Here is a 21,099-nt window from a genome sequence, read left to right as displayed (position 1 = left end):
GAGAAGTCTGAGCTGCAGAGGGAGATAGCCCCCAGCCTCGGGCTGAGCCCCATCAGGGTCAGGGAAGGCTCCACGGAGGCAAGGGCTTCAGGTGGAGCTGGAGGTGGCCAGGCCAAGGTAGGGCTGGAGAGCGGGGCAGAGCGCCAGGGGGACAGACTGCAGAGCTCAGAGGGGTGGGGAGGATGAGGGATAGGAGTGGGGGCTATCTGCTGCGCTCCCACCGCCCCCCCCAGGGGCTGGCATCCAGGGCCTCAGGAGGAAGTGTACACCTGCAAGCGTGGGAACGGGAACAGGGCAGAGGGGGCTATAGCTTGGGGCCGTCTCAAGGCCACACATTCTGGGGCCTCAGAAGCAGGCCACTCCCTCTAAGCACAGTGCCGGGGCTGTGAAAACAAGCACTGAATTTAACATGGGCCTGGAACACCAGAAAACGGGGCCTCAGGAGGCTGTGGACGTGGGGCCTCTGGAGGCCGTGGACACAGTGCTGGTCAGCCGAGCAGACAGGGTCGGCTTCATCCAGGGCAGCATGTCCTGCAAAGCCCGAGGTGCCCCAGACAGTACTGGGGGTTCACAGGGGACTGGAGCAGCGGCCAAGGATGCAGGAACAAAATGCAGCTAGACCAGTTCTGGGGCACTGGGCCACGGGAGGGGGCAGCCAGCAAGCCTCAGTCCTGCGCCCATCACAGGCCGTCCTCCGCCAGCTTGCACACCCGCTTCACCCTGGCATAGGGCCCCAGCGAGTCCTCGAACACAAAGTCCCAGAGAACCTTCACCCATGAGTGGTGCTGCGGCAGGTGGTCATAGTACTCAGGGGCTATCTTCCGTACCTGCAGCAGGGGTGGGCGGCGGTCAGTGGGCTCCCCTCAGTCTGGCCATCCCCTCAGCCTCCCATCCATGGCCCCTTGGGCTCCCAGGGAGAAGGTGAGGGCAGCTGTGCCCAGGACCCTAGGGGAGTCCATAAGAGCACTGCTCCCCAGCCTGCCCCCTGCAGCCCGCCCTGGGGTGACTGGCGCAGGAGGCCCACAGAGGTCCCACAGCCAGGGCACAGCTGGCTGGAGCCCTGCCGAGCCAGGTTACACACACGCTCCTCAGCCGGCCTTGGATGTCCTTTCCTGCCCAGGCTCTCTGGCTTTGGCACCTGCCATGCCCTTACCTCATCACCCCCTTCTCTGCAGCCTCAGCACTGTGGCCTCCCTCCTCACCCTACAGCATCCCCTGCAGCACCCCCACACCAGACCACCACTCACCTTAGGAAGCACTTGGGCCCCACCACCCAGCGCCTCAGCCTTCCCTACTCTCCAGTCCCGTATCTCCTTTATAGCTGACACCACGGCTCAGAGACCAGGGCAGGCGTGAGCAGGAAAGCCCCTTGCTCCTTTTGGGGGGGAAAGGCTCATGGTTGACAGCAGGTGTGTCTGCAACTGACGCAGCTTAGATTCTGATCTGTCACCACCTGAGGGGCTGCCCCTCTCTGAGCCTCTGCCTTCTCCCCTGCAACGTGGGAGATAGACAGCCCCTGCCTCGCAGGCTCCTGGGGAGGGCTAAGGGACACGTGGCACCAGGCGGGACCTCAGGACTGTCAGTGGGAAGGGGACTCAGGTGGCACGGGCCAGGGCACATGCACGCACGCACAGGCAGGTAAACACGTGTGCACACACAGACACCTGCACACACACAAATGTGTACACGTGGGGCACACTTAGACGTGCGAATACATGCACAGACCCAAACATACGCACATGTAAGCAAGTAAACACACATGTACAGACACCTGTGCACACAGACCCACACATGTGTGCACATGCATGCACAAACATGTACATGTGTGGCACATGCCCAGACATGCTAACGTGTACACATTAGTACATGCACATGCGAGCAGGTGAACACGTGGACATACAGACGCCTGCACACAGACCTCCACACATGTAGTCACATACACAAATGCGTGCACATAGGGCACGCTCACAGGCACACGTTAGCATGTGCACACAGGTGAGTGCACACAGAGCCTTGCATTGTACACTCAGGCTCCTGGACGCCATCCCTGCCCCTTTGCAATGGCCATCTCAGCTTCCTGACCAACCCGACGCTATGGAGGTGCGGGACCTGAACTGCCCAAGCTGTTTGTCGTGTGTTCGGTCATGGCCAAGGGTCTTTTCCTCCCCCTTCCTCCTCTCTCTCTGGAAATTCTCCAGCCCGTCTCCCAAAGCAGAGGCATCAGCCCCCATGGCTTCTGCTCCCCAGCACTCAGGCTGAGCCATGAGGGCCCCTGGAGGGTCACAGCAGGGCCACGGGGGCAGGAGACTGGGAAGGGTTTTGCACACAGTACACTAAGGCCACCCTGAGGCCCAGGCTCTGCACAGAAGAGGGAGCTGAGGCGGAGGCAGGCGGTGTGCCCAGGACACAGCCAGTCAGCGTGGAGCAGGATTCAACCAGGTTTTCAGGAAACCAAGGGGCCGGAACTGTAGAATGCCTCTGGGGGCCCCACCCCGCCTGAGCCAGCCGGGCATTCACCTACCTCTACCACGTGAGTGCGAGTGACCAAGTGGCCACTCCACAACCAGCACAAAAAGGCCCCCCATGCCCACCCACCCGCCAGCCTGACATACCAGGGGCAGGTTGCAGCCAGGGATGCTAGGGAAGTCATGGTGCTCCACGTGGTAGCCCACATTGAAGGTGATCCAGTTGAGGGGCCCATAGTAAGAGTAGGTCTCGTGACCCTTGAGGAACATGTAGTGCTCAGCCACGAAGTGGCCTGAGATGGGGTGCAGGCCCAGGCCCAGAAAGGAGCTGGCCAGCAGGTAGGCCATGGGCTTGAGCCCCCAGAGGGCAAAGATAGCAGCGTCCACGGCCAGCTGCAGCAGGGCGTTGAGCACCTCCATGCGGGTCACGGTCTTGGGGTTCACACAGAGTGGCCGCAGCGAGTAGAAGAAGGGCTGCAGGGCCAGCCAGAGCAGCTTGCGGGCCGGCGTGCAGAAGAGCCAGCCCTCAAAGTGCGTGGGCACATCCACGTCCAGCCCGTCGCCACCCAGGTAGCGGTGGTGGTCCACGTGGTACTTCTTGAAGGAGGAGGCATAGGGCACACCTATGGGCAGGTTGGCAAAAATGGCAAACCAGCGGTTGTAGGCAGCGCGGCATGTGCCGAAGGCGGTGTTGTGGGAGATGTCATGGATGGCCAGTGTCAGTGAGTGGTTCACACAGCCGCCGAAGGCATAGGCCCAGAAGAGTAGCCAGCGCCAGGCCAGCCCACGCACCAGGTAGCAGGCCACAAACTGAGCCAGCACCATCCCCAGCACCGTCCACTTGAGGTTTGGGTCCGGCCGCATCAGGGTCTTTATAGCTGGGTACTTGGCTGTGGGCGAGACCAGGAGAGAAGGGGGTGAGGCGGGTACCAGCCCCCAGCTACATGCCCCCCACTGCCTTTCCATTTGTCTATCCATCTTCCATCTCTGTTCTTTTTTCCATCCTTCATCCTTCCTCCCATCTGCTTCTCTTCCTTCCCTTCCTCCCTCCCTCCCTCCCTCCCTCCCATCCCTCCTTCCTCCCAATAATCCTCTAAGCCCCAGACAGTGAAATCAGCCCTGCCAGCACCCTCCCATCCCCACCTCAAGGTCCTAGAACATACAGCTGGACACTCAGCTGGAAGGAACAAGTGGACACCCATCTAGAAGGGACAGGTGGACACCCATCTGGAACGGACGGGCAGACTCCCATCTAGAAGGGACACTCATCTAGAAGGGATGGGTGGACACCCATCTAGGACTGGGCACTGTGCTTTGAACAGTCTCGGCCCCATGGGGATACAGAGGCAGGTGGACTTGCCTCCCCACCACCTGAAGCGTCTACGGAGACCCCAGAGTGGGAACATCACCCGGCAATCACACCTGGTGCCCAGCACACCGCTGTGTACACAGGCTCGGCCAGCCGTCAGGGCTGCATGGGCACAGGCTCGGTCAGCCATTGGGGCTGGGCACTGACAGAGGCCAAGTGGAGCCAAGAGTGGAAACTCAGACTGGATGTTGAGGGGGAGGGGTGCCGGGGGGGCACTGTGGAGGGCCCAAGCTTTGTCAAAAGTGTCCTCATTCTTAAAACAAACGAGGTCTGCAGGAACTATGATAAAATGTTGAATGCGGTCATTTTTGGGTGGTGGGTGCTTTGTTATAGTACCTTTTGTACTTTTCTGTGTTTTTTTGTTTTTTTTTTTTTAACAGAAAAGGAAAAAACAAGATGTGTGGGAGTTGGCTGAGCAGGGGGCGGCTTTCCAGGCTGAGAGGAAGCCAGACCCTGCCAGGAAAAGGCCAGAGGAGCAGGATGGGGTTCAGGGCCTGATGGGGGTGAGCTGTGGACGCAGAGGCCTTGGGGGCCAGGAGCACTGGACACAGGGGCAGGGCAAGGCAGCTGTGCCTTCTAGAACCCTCTGTACCTGCTCAGTGGGAGGGGGCTGGGGGTCTTGCTCCAGGTGAGAGGTGGATGAGGAGGCAGGTGCTCCATCCAGGGCTGGAAGGGACAGGGCGCGAGTCCCAGGCTCCCAGGGTACGAGCGGACAGACCCTAAGTAATGGACCCAGCATCATCATGTACAGATGGGGAAACTGAGACTAGCAAGGGCAGGGGCTTGTCTGAGGGCACCCTCAGTCAGTCAACACTGGCACCCAGGGTCTGCAGTGTCTCCTCCCCTCTCCTGCCCAGTGGCCTGAGGTCAGCTGGGTGACCCCGGGTTTGCCCTCCCCAATGCCACCCAGTGAACAGGGTCTCCCAGGACAGCGGCAGAGGCAGGCACTCCAGCAGGGTCAGCCAGGCAGAGGTGGAGGTCCAGCCAGCCCTTTCCAACCAACAGCTCGGGTACCTTGTGCACAGGATGGAGGGGACTGGAAGGATGTGGTATGCAGGCTCAGCTGGCCGGAGGCCCCACCAACCAGGCCTCTCACGTCCTCACAGCCCAGGAGGGCAACCAGGGTCCCATTTACAGATGGGGAGACTGAGGCTAGGGTGATGGCTGCCCAGGGTGAGGCTGGGACTCAGCCTGACCTGATGGCGTATCCCTGCCTCTGCCCGAGAGATGCCCTTGGAGTGAGGCGGCTCCTGTAAGGTGTCAGTTACACCTCTTCAGAGGCTGCAGACTATGCAGTGTGTTGGGCTCCCACAGCCTGGCCAGGGCGCACCATCAGTCAGCCCATCACAGCCCGTGCTGTGGCCGGGGAGCACCATGGGTCGGCCCATCACAGGCTGTGCTGTGGCCGGGGAACACCATCAGCCTGTTACAGCCCATGCTATGACGTTCCTACCTGACACAGGGAGCCTGCCCATGGGAGCTGGTGGGGCTGCCCAAGGCCTTACTGGAAAGCAAGTGATGACTCAGCCCCAGGAGGACTTCCAGTCACAGCCACCCAGGAATGGACCAGGCTCGTCAGAGGTGGTGAGCTTCCTGTCTCTGGGGGCACGCAAAGAGGAGCACAGCGTGGGCGAGGGGATTTTGCCCCAGGCAGTGGGGAAACTCGAATTTAAGCCCTCCTTTCCAGCTGCCCAGCACAAGCATGGCCTCAGGGTTGGCCAGACCTGCCTGGAATCCTGGTGGGCCCCGACCTGGCTATGTGCACCCCCACCCCTCTCTGAGCCTCAGTTTCCCCAGTGTAAGGTGGCGAGAGCATGATGTGCCTCACAGGGTATCTGTCCCCACCGAAGGATCCTGGCCTCTAGAAGTGATACAGCCGACGGCTGCTGGGAGATGCTGGGAGGGAAGACGGCCCCCGCATCCTGTAACCACGGGCCTCTCTGACTGGCAAGCCAACAAAATCCCCCAGGTAACGCCGCAGCCATGGAGCAGCGTCTAACTCCGGCTGTCTGCACACCAATGCTCCTGCCAGGCCTGCGTCTCATCTTGCAGTGACGGTAGTTTTGGCTCCAACCAACTGGGCAGCCGCCCCACACACCTCTGAGGACAGGCTGGTGTCAAGTATGAACTGAACCCCACAGAAGCCAACAGAGGCGGCAGACCTGAGATGCCGGGCACCCCCTTCTCCCTACACAAAGGGGTGCCTTGGACTACTGCCACCCAGCCCCCACACTCACAAAACCACCTGGCCCGTTGACCACAAAGTTCCTGTCCCAGGAAGCCAGCCAAGGAAATTGCCCAACGAGATCCACAGGGCGGTGGTCACAGAGTATGTGGAGAAGCAGAACTTTGGAGAGCTATGGGCCCACCCAACAGGAATACGCGGACCGCAGAGTTGGAGTGGGGGGCGTTCAGGGTGGGTTCAGATGCAGGCTAGCCAGGGTTCAAATCCCAGCTCCCAGCTCCATTTCTGCACCGTGAACGGTGCACTGGGAGGATTAGTGAGGTGAGGCCCGAGAAGGCCTGGACCACACAGGCTCAGAGCCAGCGACCCCATTAATCACCCGCCATTACTGCTGCACAAGAGACCAGCCTGTGGGTTAAGGGCAGATGGCAGGAATGCTGCCTGCAGATGTTTTCAGCTGTGTAAAGTGCATTACAAGAGCTAGAAGGTGTGGGAACGATCATGATGGAATATGAAGGTGGCAAATTAGGGTGATGAATTGTTTTTCTCACGGCCCTGCCCACATTGCCTAAACGACTGCCTGTGTGATGGGAGGGGACTGTGGGGCTCCAGGTTGGCCCCATGTGTCCCAGGCAGGCCCAGAGGTGGGGACAGGCCCAAAGGTTCTAGCACTTTAAGCCATGAGAGAGAGCCGTTCTCATGATGAAGAAAGATCTGGCAACCACAGCAGGCACCACCTGTGGGTTCATCGTACTGTGGTGGTTTGTGGGTTGCCCTGATTCTGGGAGCTATGCCACCAGTATTTCAATTACCAGCAGGATGGCCCATGGTGGACAGACTTCAGCAGAGCTTCCAGACTAAGACAGACAGACTAGGAAAAAAGGCTTGGTGATCTACTTCCAAAATCAGCCAGTGAAAACCCTACCAATCATATGGGATCAAAACAACAAAAGCAATCCAAGACGTTAGATATAGGAACTTTAGGGGGCGGTGAGTTTATGTTACCGGGGGAGGAACAACTCAGAAAAGGAGGGTGGGAATGGCTGCGTGACTGGAAGAATGCCATCCACAGCGCCGAGCTGCACAAGTAGAAACAGCTGAGTTGGCATATGCTCTGTTGTGTATATTCTCAACAATAACAAATTTTTTTAAAAAGTGTTAGTGTCAGAGTTAAGCTCTGACAAACTGCAGGTGGCCCCATCTAAGTGATTTAATGTATCTGTACCTCAGTTTCCCCTTTTGAAAAATAAAAGCGTTTGAACTAGATTATCTCTAGTTTTTTAGATGATAAAAATGTTCCAAAATTGACAGTGGTGTTGGTGGCACGTGTCTGCGAAGATACTAAAAACCACTGAATTGTACACTTCCAACGGGTGAACTGTATAATATGTGAATGATATCTCAATGAAACTGTTAAAAAAAAAAACTCTATGGATCACAACAAAACATTGTCTGATATAGCACTAGAAGATGAGGCCCCTAGATTGGAAGGCACCACACAGTGGCCAAAACAATGGACTCAAGAATACCAGTACACAAGGGGACGGAGCAGGACCTGGTGAGGTCTCCTTCTGTTGTACATAAATCTGAGCTAATGGGACAGCAACTGACAGCAGAGACGCCTACCTTCTAATCCCTTACCTGTGACTACGTTACCTGAGAGCTGGGGGGGGTGGGTGGCGGGCGGGCATTAAGGCTGCCATTGGAATTAAGATTGTTGATATAGCCGACTTTAAGACAGGGAGGTGGCCCTGAATTATGTGTGGACCCAATGTAATCACAGGGTTCCTAACAGTGGAAAAGAGGACAGGACAGGAGGTCCCAGTGAGGCCATGTGAGGACGACTCGAAACACCACACTGCTGCTGGCTTTGATGATGGAGGAGGGGCCAGGAGTCCAGGAATGTGGGCGGCCTCTGGAAGCTGGAAAAAGCAAGGAACCAATTCTCTCCTAGAGCCTCCGGAGGGAAAGCAAGTCTGCCGACACCTTGATTCTAGCCTTGTAATTCTCACGTCAGACTTCTGACCGCCAGAACTGTAATAACTGGTGTTGATTCAGGCCACTCAGGTGGTGGTAGCTTGTTACAGCAGCAAGAGGAGACTCCTACAGCCTGGCCTGGTAGTGAGGAAGCAATGGGGACCCTGCCAGCCCCAGAGCTGCTGGGAGCCAAGTCAGGGAGCCACCATGCCTTGTCCTCCTCCCCTCACCTTCCCCCGCCAGTGCTGGGCACAGAGGGGTGTCGGGCTCAGCCCCCAGTTGCCAGCATGGCACATGCCCATCATGGCCCCACCTGCAAGAGAGACAGCCTGGGAGGCTGACATATGGGTCACACACGTGCCTCCACTGGGGAGGGATAGATGGGGGGGCCGGTGAATGGGGAGGGTGAGTTCAGGGACAGCCTCGTCCCAGCTCCTGCTTTCCCAAAGAGGGCCAGGTAAGTGGCCCCGCTTCAGGGCAGTCCCTCATTCCGCCCAGGAGATGATCCTCCCAGCCTGGGGGTGGGGAACCAGCAGCCAGCAGCAAGGTGGACCAGGGCAAGAAGGAACCTGCCAGCAGCCTGGGCACAATGCCAGGGAAACGGCATGCAAGGTCCAAGTTTTTGCATACCTGGCCCTGGGCGGCTGCTACCACCTCACCAAGGGCAACCCCAGCCCAGCCTCCCCAGCACTAGGAAGCTGCTCAAGCAAGGCCACCAGCTTAGCTACACCACTCCCCGACCCCCTCAGGAGGTCAGTGGCCCCTGCTTCCCCTTGGAAGGAGGCCAAGCCTGGGAGCAGAGGCTCCCGGGCTGGCCACACCTGTGCCAGAGGAGCTGCAGAAAGGTGAGTGCCGGAGTGGTTGGTGGGAACTGGCCTGTGGTTCTTGGCTTCAAGCCAGCACACGCCAGCCGCTCCCATGCCTGGAAGGTGAGGGCAACAGCAGGGCCTGGCAGCTGCAGCCTTGGACAACAGGCCTCGGTTTCCCCATCTGTAGAGCATGGATGATAATAAGTCTTACCTGTGGGGCAGGATGTGGGTGGAGCAAATGAGAACACACTGGGGGACCAGGCACACGTGCCCTCCTCTCCCACCGACCTGCCCGACCAACCTTCAGGGAGCCCCGCACCCCCTTCTCCTTTCCCCAGCATTTCCCACACTCGGCTGCCCCCCAGCCCCACCTTCTCTCTGGTCACTGCCTGGGTCACCTCAGCAGCCCCACCCTGGACACCAGACAGAAAGAAATACGCAGCAGAGAAGGAAAGCCCCTACTCTGCTGGTCCCACCCCCAGCAGGGAACCGCTCCTGTCTCCCCAGGACCAGGCTCACACCACCCCCCTGTCCCGAGGCTGCCCTTCTTAGGCTCCACGGCCACATTGCGGCCAGCCCACCCGGCACCGAGCCATTACAGACCCCACTGATGACACTGGGCAGATTCCAGCTTTGCCTTGTTTCAGAGAAAGCTGCTGCGCGGAGCAGCTCGGGCCTGGGTCCCCACCCCACATGCAGGCACATCCCCTAGGCTGTCCTAGCACAGGCACCGTCCCGTGTGGCCTGGACAAGCCCTGGCCCCACTGGCTGCCCACCCGCTCCCGCCTCCGTCTCCTCACTGGGAATGGGGTGAGGCTTCCCTATGCCCATGGGGCTGTGGTGAGGCTGATGGCGGGCCTGCACCCAGGGCACAGCACTCAGGACATGAGCTGTTACCGCCATCATTAGCTTTCCAGTCCAAGAGTAAAAATGCTCCATGTCTGGCTTCTGGGGCTGAGGACAAGCTGCTCTCGAAGGGACACTTGACACCCAGGCTGGTTTTGACCCATGAGAGCAGCCCAACACCCAGGCCACGTGGGAGTCACAGGCCCAGCCAGGCCTCCTGCTGGAAACAGCTACAAACAGGGCGGCGAGACGAAGCTGTCTGGACACCGAACACAGGCTCACAGGATGTGACCCCTTCTGCCTGGAGGCACTTTCTGGGCCCAGGGCAGGCAGGAGGAGCCCCAGAGAACCCAGCAGCCTAGTGGAGCATGCAGATGGGGTTTGGGGGGCAGAGAGGAGCCCCAGAGAGCACGGCAGCCTAGTAGAGCACACAGATGGGGTTTAGGGGGCAGAAAGGAGCCCCAGAGAGCACGGCAGCCTCACCAAGCATGCAGATGGGGTTCGGGGGGCAGAGAGGAGCTCTAGAGAGCAGCGCAGGCCCCTTGGGGCTCTGGCTGGAAGCACATGCAGCCAGGACCCCATGAGGCCTCTCAAAGAACAGCAACCTCGGAGCTGGGGGCCCAAGGGAGACCCCAGAGGTGGTCCAGGCTGGGAGACACAGGGCCGTGACCCGCCGGAAAGGAGACTTCCCCAACGCCTGAGCCTTCTTAGGGGGCTGCCCCGGGCCTGTCCCAGCCACCTGCAAACAGGACCGAGCTGAACCGTCGGCAAATCAACTCTCTCATAGAAAACTAAAATATCTAATTTCCAACTCCAGAGCTTCCAGGTGCACGGTGGGAGTGGGGCCAGGGGACGCCCAGGGAGATGCTGAAGGGCCACTGGCCATGTAGACAGAAGCTCACAAGAGGCCAAGGTTACTTTGGGCGGAACAGTCAGGATGCAGTGGTAACGGATGCCTCAGGCTCAGAGGTGTCCAGTCACTGGGGGCCAAGAAGAGTCATGGGCAGGAAGGTGGGAAATCACCCACTGGATTTAGCAGGAGCCACCTCAGCATGTCGGGGGTCAGGTGGCACAGAGATGAGGAAGGGAGGGGTGGACACAGCAAGGGGGCAGGGAAGGGGGATGGGACAGCAGGAGAGGATGGAGATACCAGAGAGGGGTGAGGGAGATGCAAGGAGATGCTGGCCCTGTAGGAGGGAGCCTCTTCCAGGGGGTCAAGGTCAGGAAGACAGGGAGGGCAATGGACCACAGGAGAGCCGGAAGGCCCGAAGAGGAAGCAAAGGAGGAGGAAAAGGGAGAGAAACCCACGCAGCCTGATGGACGTCCCTGAGCCACTGGGCAGTGCAGCAGAGCCTGAGGCCCTGGCCAGACATTTGAACCTGGCCCAGCCCAGTCAGCCTCTGGGTTGCTCAGGGTCTCAGCTGACCTTGGCTGTGACCTTGTCCCACAAGCCTCTGAGTGTCAGATGACAGCAGGAGACGAATGGGTCTGGAGGGCTCAGCTCAGGGCCAGGGGACAGCCACCAGGACCAAAGACAGACCCATGAAGGTGGATCTCCAGCAGTGTCCCTGAGGGGGCCCAAGGCTGGAGGCCACTGGCCATGAGCACAGCCATTGCCAGAAGTCACCCTGTCCCAGTTTGACACAGGAAGGGGTGCTGCGAGGTCCAGGGAGGCTCAAGGAAGGGCCCAAGATCACACCAAGGACGATGGAGCCCAGGCTGAACCGGGAGCTGCCATAAGTCCTGCAGCAGACAGGGCTGGATGGGGGTTCTCCTCCACCATCGTGTGGTGGGCGGGACATCTGACACACACTCTTCAGGTGGCCCATGGGATGGGTGCACCCCAATTTTAGTGATGTGGAAATAGAGGCTCCACCAAAGATGAAGCAAGCTGCCTGCCTTCCACCAGCCACTCCAGAGATGAGGAAGAGGCTTTGAAGAGATGCCGCAGCCCCCAGGGAGCCTTTTCCTGGAGCTGGGCTACTGCAGGCAAGGCCTTCAGAGAAATCCCAGGTCTGAGTTCAGGAGAGCCACACCCAACCCTGAGCGGGATGCTGTGTGCCCTGAGGCAAGCCTCCACTCCCTCTGGGCTCCTTCCTTCTTCTCACTCTAAGGTGCCTGCCCCCTCTGACATCAGGTGGAGGTAAGGTCCTCCCTTGGGGCTGCAGACACAAGGCCCCACACAGGGGCCCCTGGGTGAGGCAGAGAGAGGAGGTGGAAGCTGCTGAGTGGGGGGCACCCTTAGCAGACGTGTTCACAAAGGCCCCAAACAGCAGAGCAGGAGGGGGACCTGCTGGGAGTGAGGGCACTCAGACCCCAGCCCAGAGAACATTCCCACCATCCTTTGGCTCTGAAGGATACTTGGCTTTGCCAGAAATTGTCAGAATTTCTCAGAAAAAATTTGTCAGAAACTCTCCTGACAGAGTTTTCTGTGCCAACAAGGGAAGGTGGCAGAACCAGGCAGCCAGGCAAGGAGGCTGCTGGCCTTTGCCTATGCAGGTGGCAGAAGAGGGTCCCAGGGCAGCAGGCTCTTTCTCCCAGCTGCTGGCTGTCCCACCCCAGCCCTATCCCAACTGGGTGGCGATAAAGTCACTTCTCTCTTGTCTTGGGCAGAATTCTCAGGAGCACATTGGACTCTTTATCACTTCTACTCTGGCCCCTCCATACCCCTAGGCCGTGGCACTATCTAGGGCTGGACTTACCCACAGCTTTCCCACCCATTGCCATTGAGTCAATTCCAACTCATAACAACCTCATAGGACAGAGTAGAACTGTCCTATAGGGTTTCCAAGGCTTGTAAATGTTTACGGAAGCAGACTGCTCATCTTTCTTCTGCAGAGTGGCTGGTGGGTTCACATTGCTGACCTTTAAGTCAGCAGCTGAGTGCTTAACCACTGCGCCCAGGAGGCCTACCCATACATACATACCCATTGCCATCCAGTCAACTCTGTCTCATAGCAACCCCATAAGACAGAGTAGAACTGCCCCATAGGATTTCCAAGGAGCAGCTGGTGGATTCGAACTGCCAACCTTCTGGTTAGCAGCCAAGCTCTTTAACCACCATGCAACCAGGGCTCCCTAGGAGGCCTCAGGAGGCCAAATGCCATCACATGACAATTACTCGCTGGGTACAGGGAAGGGAAGTTGTCCTTGCCATTCCTTTTCATCACCCAAATTTCAAACATTCCACCCCATACACCTAGTCAGCTGACCCACTCACAGCTGCTCACCTGCTCGCCTGCTCACCTGCTCACCTGCTCCCCAGCTCCCATTTGACCCAGTTTGGCCACAAAGCTGCTCTGTGTTGGTAATGCCAACTGGTGGCTGAAGAAGGAAATGCTTAGATACAACACCCACCTCAAAGGGATCAGGCGCCCAGTGTTCTTTTTCCTCACATTTCCCTCACCCGTGGTCAGGTAACTTTACCTCTGGCAAGCCTCACCTCACAAAGACATCCAAAGCCCTCTTAACCCCCTCCTTCCTAAACATCTTTCTTCCAGCACTGTCCCTAATGCTTTGGTCAGCTGCCTTCCCACAGCCCATTCTTTCCCACCTCTTTTTCAGTTTCTGAGCCAAAAGATAAGCCTAACCACATCTAGTCAGTGTGAGAGACACTTTGAGGACCCAGGTCGACAATGAAAAGATTGAAAGTGACTCAAAGTGCCTTCAGGGGCCACTGTATGCCACCACCTCATCTGTCTCTGGCTAAACCTGCTATTCATTCTACGGAAAAATGTTTGCTGAAGGTCTGTGAAGAGCCAGGCACTGGATCACACAGACAGGAGGGGCTCCCAGGCAGAGCGGGAGTGGGGGAGCGGTGCCATACCTGCAGAGACACATCACAGGGTGTCCAGGAGCCGAGAGAGGGACACACACACACACAAGTCCTGTGACATTTTAGCTGAAAGTTGAAACATGAAGAATTTTCGTATAAGAATATGAAGGCGGCTAGGGTGGGAATGAGAAGAGACTTGGAGAGGTCATGAAGGACCATTTGGGGTGATGGAAATGTTCTAAAATGGATTACGGGAATGGTTTCACAACACTGTCTACTAAATATCACCAAACCGTACCCTTAAATTGAGTGAATTCTATGCTGTGTAAAGTATACCTCCATAAAGCTGTTAATAAATAAAAGGATCAATGCAGCACTTTTCACAATAGCCAAAAGGTGGAAGCAACCAGAATTGTCCATCAACAGATGAGAGGATAGACAGAATGTGGCAAGTAAAAACATACATGGAATCCTATTCAGCCATGAAGAGAAATAAAGACCTGACACACACCACAACATGGGCGAACCTTGAAAACATCATGCCAAGCGAGATAAGTCAGTCGAAAAAGGAAAAGTATCATCTGACCTCACTTGTGTGAAATAACCAAAGGCTATTAGTGGTTTTCAGGGGTGGGAAGAAGGGGGAGAGGGGGAGCTTTTGCTTCAGCGACAATAAATGGATGTTAATGGTGACGGAATGGTTTAGGAAAGAAGAGAGAGAAAAATGTAATCAATGTCACTGATTGTACAATGCACGCAGTGCTGAAATGACATGTTTCATTATGTACATATTTTCACCACAATTAAAAATAAATAAATAAAGGACAAAGGGTAAAGAAGTGCCAGGTGGCAGAAACAACACACACCTCGATATGCGGGCTAGAACGACTGAGAAAAAAGGGGGCACGAGAGCAATCAACTGCATATGGGCATGTGATGGGAACCAGAGGATGGGACAGTGGCGCTCTTCAGGTATTGGGACAGAGAAGAAAGTCACAGAGAGGCATGGCACAGTGCAGCAGTTAACAGCAAATACTCAGTAAAAGACAGTGGACAAACTAGGGAAGATATTTGTTCCATGCAGCAAACAAAGGGTTAGTATAAGTAATATATTTTAAAATCCTTATAAATCAAGAAAAATAAATATCCCAATAGAAAAATGAACCGAGGGCATGAATAGAAATTTCACAAAAGAAGAACAGTGAAATTAAAACCCAGACCCAGTGCCATCGAGTCGATTCCAACTCCTAGCGACCCTACAGGACAGAGTAGAACTGCCCCATAGTTTCCAAGGAGCGCCTGGCGGATTTGAACTGCCGACCCTTTGGTTAGCAGCTGTAGCACTTAACCACTACGCCACTAGGGTTAAAGGGAGGAATATTCAGCCTCACAAATCAGGTTAGAAATATCCATGAAAACGAGATGTTTTCAACCTATCAAATTGGCAAAGTTTAAGCTGCCAGACAGCAGTGGGGCTGACAGGTCCCTGGTCCCACTCGGGAGGGAAGTCTGTGCAACAACGTTTGTGGCAGTATTTGACTGGAAACAGCAGCTTTGTGAAGGTGCCTGACCCCCAATTGGTTCACTCAGCCATCAAGTCGCTGACTGTTTACCAAGGAGCCGCTGTGTGCCAGACACTGTGGAAACAGCCATGGTCTAGGAGGTCCTGCCCCCACCCTCAGGAAGCACAGAGTTGGGTGGAGGAGTTGGAAAATTAGACCAATCACCACACAAATCTATACAGATGGTGGGGTGGACAACAGTGCAAACGCTCTGAGGTAAAACTCCACGGCATTCTGACGAAGAACAGAGGAGGAGTTTAAGTGGGGGATCAACTTGATGGCAACTGAAAAAAACACTCAAGGAGGGGCGGTGAGGTGTGGGGTCAGCTCACATCAGCCCCAAGAACCGATTACGTGCATCACTTCCAACCCCAAGCTCAGTGACACACATTGGAGCTGGAAACCAGCCATGATGGAAGAATTTATACCACGGAAATTGGCCGGCGCTACTAAGCAGAGCTTTTCGGTCTCTCCAGAGAGGCAATTATTAACCATTTACCAGCATGTCACTAATGGGCGTGGGTGTGGGTGTGTGAGAAAAGAACATTTAAGCTGAGACCTGAAGGAGCGTAGTTCAGTAGATGAAGAGTGGAGGGAAAGAATGCAAGCAGAGGAAGCAGCATTTGCAAAAGCCATAAAGTGGGAGACGGGAAGATGGCGGTGCATCCCACCAGTAGCTAGAGGGTGAAGAGTAAGGAGAAAGGACCAAGGGCACCCATTAGCCAGGGCAGGGACTGGGATTTTAGCAACAGAGGCCCTCGGAGAATCTGAGCAGGAGAGGGGGTGATCAGATCAAGAAAGGGTCCTGGAGAAGCCCCCTTAGGGATCACCTCTTTTCTGTCCTGTGTACCAGGCAGCCCACCACCCCTTCCCACCCAATTTAGGGTCATTGTTCCTTTTCTTTTCTTGGAGAGCGACTGTTCTCTGCTGTAATCATGTGATGCTGTGGGGCCTGCCCATCAAAGCCCCCTGCCCCTGGAGAAAACCAAAAAAAAAAAAAAAAACCAGTTGTCACCAAGTCAACCTCAACTCATGGGGACTCTAACCCCCTGTGTGTCAAAGTAGAACTGTACTCTGTAGGTTTTCAACGGCTGATTTTTCATAAGTAGATTGCCAGGCCTTCCTCCCAAGGCTTCCCTGGGTAGGCTCAAACCTCCAACCTTTTGGTTAGAAGCCAAGCCCGTTAACTGTTTGCACCACCCAAAAAAACTCAAACAAACTAGGTGCCGTCAAGTTGATTCTGACTCATGGCAACTCCGTGGGTGACAGAGTAGAGCTTGCTCCATAGGGCTTTCTTGGCTGTGACCTTTATGGAAGCACGTAGCCAGATCTTTCTTTAGCAGAGTCACTGGATAGGTTTGAACCTGCCAACTTTTTGGTTAGCAGCCTATCACAAACCTCTTGTGCCACCCAGGGGAGCTAAATCCCAAGTCTGGTTAATCCCAGGACTCGTAGCTCTGGCCAGAGAGTAATCAGTGCAAGTGGGGAAGTCCCATTGCTCAAGCCAGGCCATTCAGGGCTCTTCCCAGGGCAGGAGGGGAGGGGAGCAGGGCTCTTCCCAGGGCGGGAGGGGAGGGGAGCAGGGCTCTTCCCAGGGCGGGAGGGGAGGGGAGCAGGGCTCGTCCCAGGGCAGGAGGGGAGGGGAGCAGGGCTCGTCCCAGGGCAGGAGGGGAGGGGAGCACCTCTCTTTGCTCTTGGATCCGGTAACTGTGTCAACACGGGCCTGGAGCTGCCTGCGGGAGGATGAGGTGGATGTACTGACTGCAGCAGGGACAAGCAGGAACAGAGAGAGTGGTCCTGTGACCCGCCTGCACCCCACCCTTGGACCAACATCTTCCCCTCGAAGCTTCGGCGGTCCTGTGCAGACTTCCACAGCTGGCCACAGCCAAATTCCCAGCCAGGCCTTTCCTAAGCAAATAATCCAACCGCAAGAGCCTCACTTCCCTGTTCCAGCTTTTGTTTTCCTTTGATTATTTGAATGTTTTTACCATGTACGCGTCTTACTTTCATAATTCAAAAAAAAACAAAATCACAAAGCTCTGTCTTTGAAAGCCAAATCCCAAACCCGGTTTTAACTCTCCTGGTGGCACCTGATTTAGTCTCTGATGGGACCAGAGTCTTGCTGGCTCCTTTCCTGCCCTCCTAGGACTGGGAGCCTCGGCACTGGCCTGGACGACATGGGCCTTAGGGGCTGCAGTGGAAACCCATTTTCCTAGGACCCTGTGCCCTGGGGAGCCTGCCCCACCCCAGCCAAGCCTGGCCCTGGACTTTGGCCCTGCCCACGGAGCACCTGCAGCCAGCTCTCGCACGTACTGTCTGGGTTCTGACTCTGAGATTAGGATCTTCATTGCAAATCCATGGTCCACAGGAGACTGGAGTGGGCTGAGCAGCCACCTGGGTGGGGCTGGAGTTCATCCTGGTTCAGGCAGGCATCAGCTCGGAGGCCCTCAGGCTGTGTGGCCCTGAGCAAGTCGCTCCCCCTCTCTGAGCCCCACTCTCCACCCCTGTAAAGAGATGTTTGCAGTTAACCTAGGATTTGTCTTTGGGCTGGGGACAGCACGGGTGCCAAGACAGCAGAGCTGGACAGGCCGTGCTGCCCTGGGGAGCCCCTGCCTGTCTGAGCGATCATTACCACTGCAGAGACATTTTCTGAGCCCTGGGTGGTGCACTCTGCTGCTAACTGAAAGGCTGAAGTTTCAAGTTCACACACAAGCACAGGAGAAGAAAGACCTGGCAATCTACTTCCAAAAACTCAGGCACTGAAGACCGTGTGCAGCACAGTTCTCCTCCGACACACACGGGGTCACCACGAGCTGGGGCTGACCCAGTGTCACCTGGAGCGGGGCCAAGCACTTTACACTTGACCTCATTTAATTAGCATAACAACTCCACAGGGAAGTACTATTATTAACAACGTTGAATTTGTCCACACCTCCATCTCCTCATCTGTATAAGGACCTGCCCAGGGTCACATAGCTGGGGATGACCCACAGGAATGGGTGCTGGGGTTCTGGCCAGGGAGATGGCTCCACAGCCAAGCTCTGGACCTGTGCAACCTGCCCCACTGAGACAAGAGCCGGGTGGGCTAGGGCATGGAGGGAAAAGCAGAGAAGGGCCCTCACCCAGCCTGGCCCGTGAGGGCAGCCAGGAGGGCTTCCTGCAGTAAGTGAATGTGAACCAAGCCCAGGAGGACTTGGCAAGACTGAGCAAGGCAGAACAGGGAGGAAGATGTCCAGGTGGGAAGAGCTCTTGCACATGCCTGTGAGGGAGTGAGAATGCAAATTCCAGGATCCGTAGTTCAAAATGGGGGGCGGGGGGGACAGCACCAGATGGAGATGGGGCATGGGCCACACTACCTGAGAGCCAGCCCCTGAGAATCTGTGCTGCCTTATCCCGGGCCCCAGAGGAGACCCTTCCCTCACCTCCAAGTCATCCAATCCTTCCCAGCCACCACCTCCAGGAAGTCTCCTGGATTGGCTTCAGTACCCCAGCATCTCTCTAGAGAAAGATCCTTCCTCACATCCTGGACTGCCAGGTACCTCACTGAACACCTTCCCATTCAATATCTCATTTCATCCTCACACCCACTCTGCCAGCCAGGGTTGACTGTGCCCATTTTGCAGACTTGGACAGTGAGGCTGCAGCCCAGAGTATCTGGACCTTTCAAGTGTCTGGCTCTGGGGTAGACCCAGACTGCTGCTCTGTGGACCACGAGCTCCTGGAGGCCAGGACTCCGGCTGCAGTGTCTTCTCTCCCAGCCGTCTCCTCCTGGGGCCAGGGGCAATGAGTCCTGCTAGGCGAAGCCTGCTGACAGCCTGGGGCAGGGAAGGAAATGTGGGCAGGTCTGCAGAGCCCCCTGCTCCAGCCTCAGCCCTTTCTTGGACCTGGCCTCCTCATGTGGTATGTGGGAAGGGGGGACCACTCCCAGGAAGTTCCCAGGTGTAGGGGCAGGAATGCTACTGCCCGTGAGACCATAAACAGTGCTGGGTTATGGCTCACCTAACAGGAGAAAACCAGAAAGCTCACAAACCTTCTCAGGATTTCCAGCCCCGGAAACCCAGTTCCATCTAGTTACAGCAGTGCTGACCCTTAAAGACATTTCTTGTTTGAAATATTTAAATGCAATAGGGTAAATATTTCCATGGTCTTGGGTTGGAGCAGGAAGACACCAAAGCACAAAACTATAAAGAAAAAGGCCAATAAACGACTGCATTAAAAAAAAAAAAAAGCCACTGTGATAACAAAAGAGAAATTTAAACAAGGGAAATATTTGCGACATATAGGAGAGACAAAGGGTTAAAAACCTCCTGTACAAAGGGTTCTAACAAATAACAAGCAAAAGAAATAAACAAAAGGGGCCAGTTAAAGTACGAAAGGCAACCACCAAATAAATGCAAATCAAACCCACAATGAAACAGTCTCGTTTAGTCAATCTGACTGACTAAGATTAAAACGTTTGCCAACGCTGGGTGTTGGCCAGGGCGTGGGGAAACCCGGAACGTGTCCACGAGGAGCGCGTCCCACGACGCTGGGAGCAGGCCTGACGAAGCCTGTGCAGGGGCGACTTGGAGGGCATCTCTAATAAACGCAGTTCGTCTAATAAAAGTGTGAGCCCTTTAACCCCATAAAGCCGGGTAAAGGCCTGTGCCTGCTGGGCGGATCCCGAGAAATAACCAGCTTGTGGGTTAGTCAGGCCGCCCGCCAGAACGAGGGTGAATTCGCAGAGTGGGTGCCCGTGGAGGTAGAGATGGCCTAGCGGGAGCATTTAACGACACGCGAGGCGGCCACCACGTGTGGAGCTATAAGGTACATGACGGAATGGACAGAATTCTTCGGTACAATCTTGTTTAAAAATTAAAAAAAAAAAAAAAAAGTGCCGCCTTTGCTTCCTTAGCGCTCACCGCGCCTGGAGCTCCCCAACTGCCGATGGACGTGGTGGCATCGCCGCCTGCCTGGCGCGGGACCCAGGAGCTCCGCACACAGCAGGCGCCCAGGCGCTGCGGCTAAGGACCCGCCGCCGACGAGCTGTCCCCGTGGGCAGGGTCGGCGCGTCCAGCACTCGGACCGCGTCCCCGGAAGCCTCTCCCGCGCGGTCGCGCATCCGCGCCCGGAGTTCACTCCCGGGTCCCGGGTCCCGGGCCCCGGCCCCGGGAGTGGCCCTCTTCCCACTACCAGATTGGAGCAGGCGACACGGGTGCCCAACGCACCCTGGCTGCTCGGGTCCAGGCTCGGGGACGCGAGGGGTGTCAGACCCGGGTGGTGAGTCCTGGGGTACCTCGAGCGGGCACAGCGCGGATCCTCGGTGCAGCGGGCGTGGGCGTGCCCTTCGGCACCAGGACGACCCCGGTTCCGGCGCGCCCAGACCCTGATGGCCCCTGGCGCCCATGCCCCGTGCTCGCCCAGCATCATGCAGCCCCCGTTCGGGCTCGCTCCGACCCCGATGGTCCCTGGCGCCTCAGCCGGCACTCACCCAGCATCGGGCGGCCCTGGCCGCAGTTCGCCCGAACCCCACTGGCCCCCGGTGCCGGCGCCCACGCTCACCCAGCATCTCCTTGCGCCGCTGCGTGTGCGGCTGGTCGGTGTAGACCCACTCGAAGTCGCTGCGGCCCGCGCAGTTGCCCATGGCTGGGCCGGCGGCGTGGCGAGTCGGCGCTCCACCTGCGGAGGCCCGGCGCCGAGAGTCAAGTTCAAGTCGCTGGGGCGGGCGGGGCCAGGTGCGCCCGAAGCGCGGAGGGGGCCGGGCTCCCGGCGGGCGGGGTCAGGAGCTCGGGCGCCTCCCGGCTGGACTGGGCCGACCTCTCCGCAGCCTCGGGGTGCCCCTGATGGAAAAGGGGTGAGAGCGCTCCCGGGCCGCGGCGGCCGCACGGGACCTGCCAGAGTCCGGGCTCCGTTTGCGTGGGGAGCAGCTGCCGCCTGCAGGCCGCCCGGCTCCACTGAGGCGCCGAGGCTGCCGAGCGCCAGTTCTCTGCTCGGCCCAGCCCCGCTCGCGGTTCAGCCTCGCTGACAGAGGAGCCGGCAACTCCCACTCGGGAGAATGGGGGTTAAATAGATGCGACAGTGGCGGTAAACAGAAGGTGCTCAGGAAACGTTCCCTGCAGCAATTCTCCCTCC

General features: G+C 57.0%; 1 protein-coding gene across 1 annotated transcript; it reads right to left on the bottom strand.

Annotated features, from left to right (window-relative positions):
• Window positions 1-640: 640 nt before the first annotated feature.
• On the bottom strand, window positions 641-20,611 carry DEGS2 (delta 4-desaturase, sphingolipid 2). The gene is made up of 3 exons (XM_064292983.1): window positions 20,530-20,611; window positions 2,613-3,355; window positions 641-827 (listed from the first exon to the last, which is right to left on the bottom strand). The coding sequence occupies exons 1-3, from the start codon at window positions 20,609-20,611 to the stop codon at window positions 681-683; spliced, it is 972 nt and encodes a 323-aa protein (XP_064149053.1). The 3' UTR covers window positions 641-680.
• Between the last annotated feature and the right edge of the window lie 488 nt (window positions 20,612-21,099).

Source organism: Loxodonta africana, chromosome 10 (genome assembly GCF_030014295.1).
Source record: "Loxodonta africana isolate mLoxAfr1 chromosome 10, mLoxAfr1.hap2, whole genome shotgun sequence".
In the NCBI taxonomy this organism is placed as follows: domain Eukaryota; kingdom Metazoa; phylum Chordata; class Mammalia; order Proboscidea; family Elephantidae; genus Loxodonta; species Loxodonta africana.
This window is presented reverse-complemented; position numbering and strand designations above follow the sequence as displayed.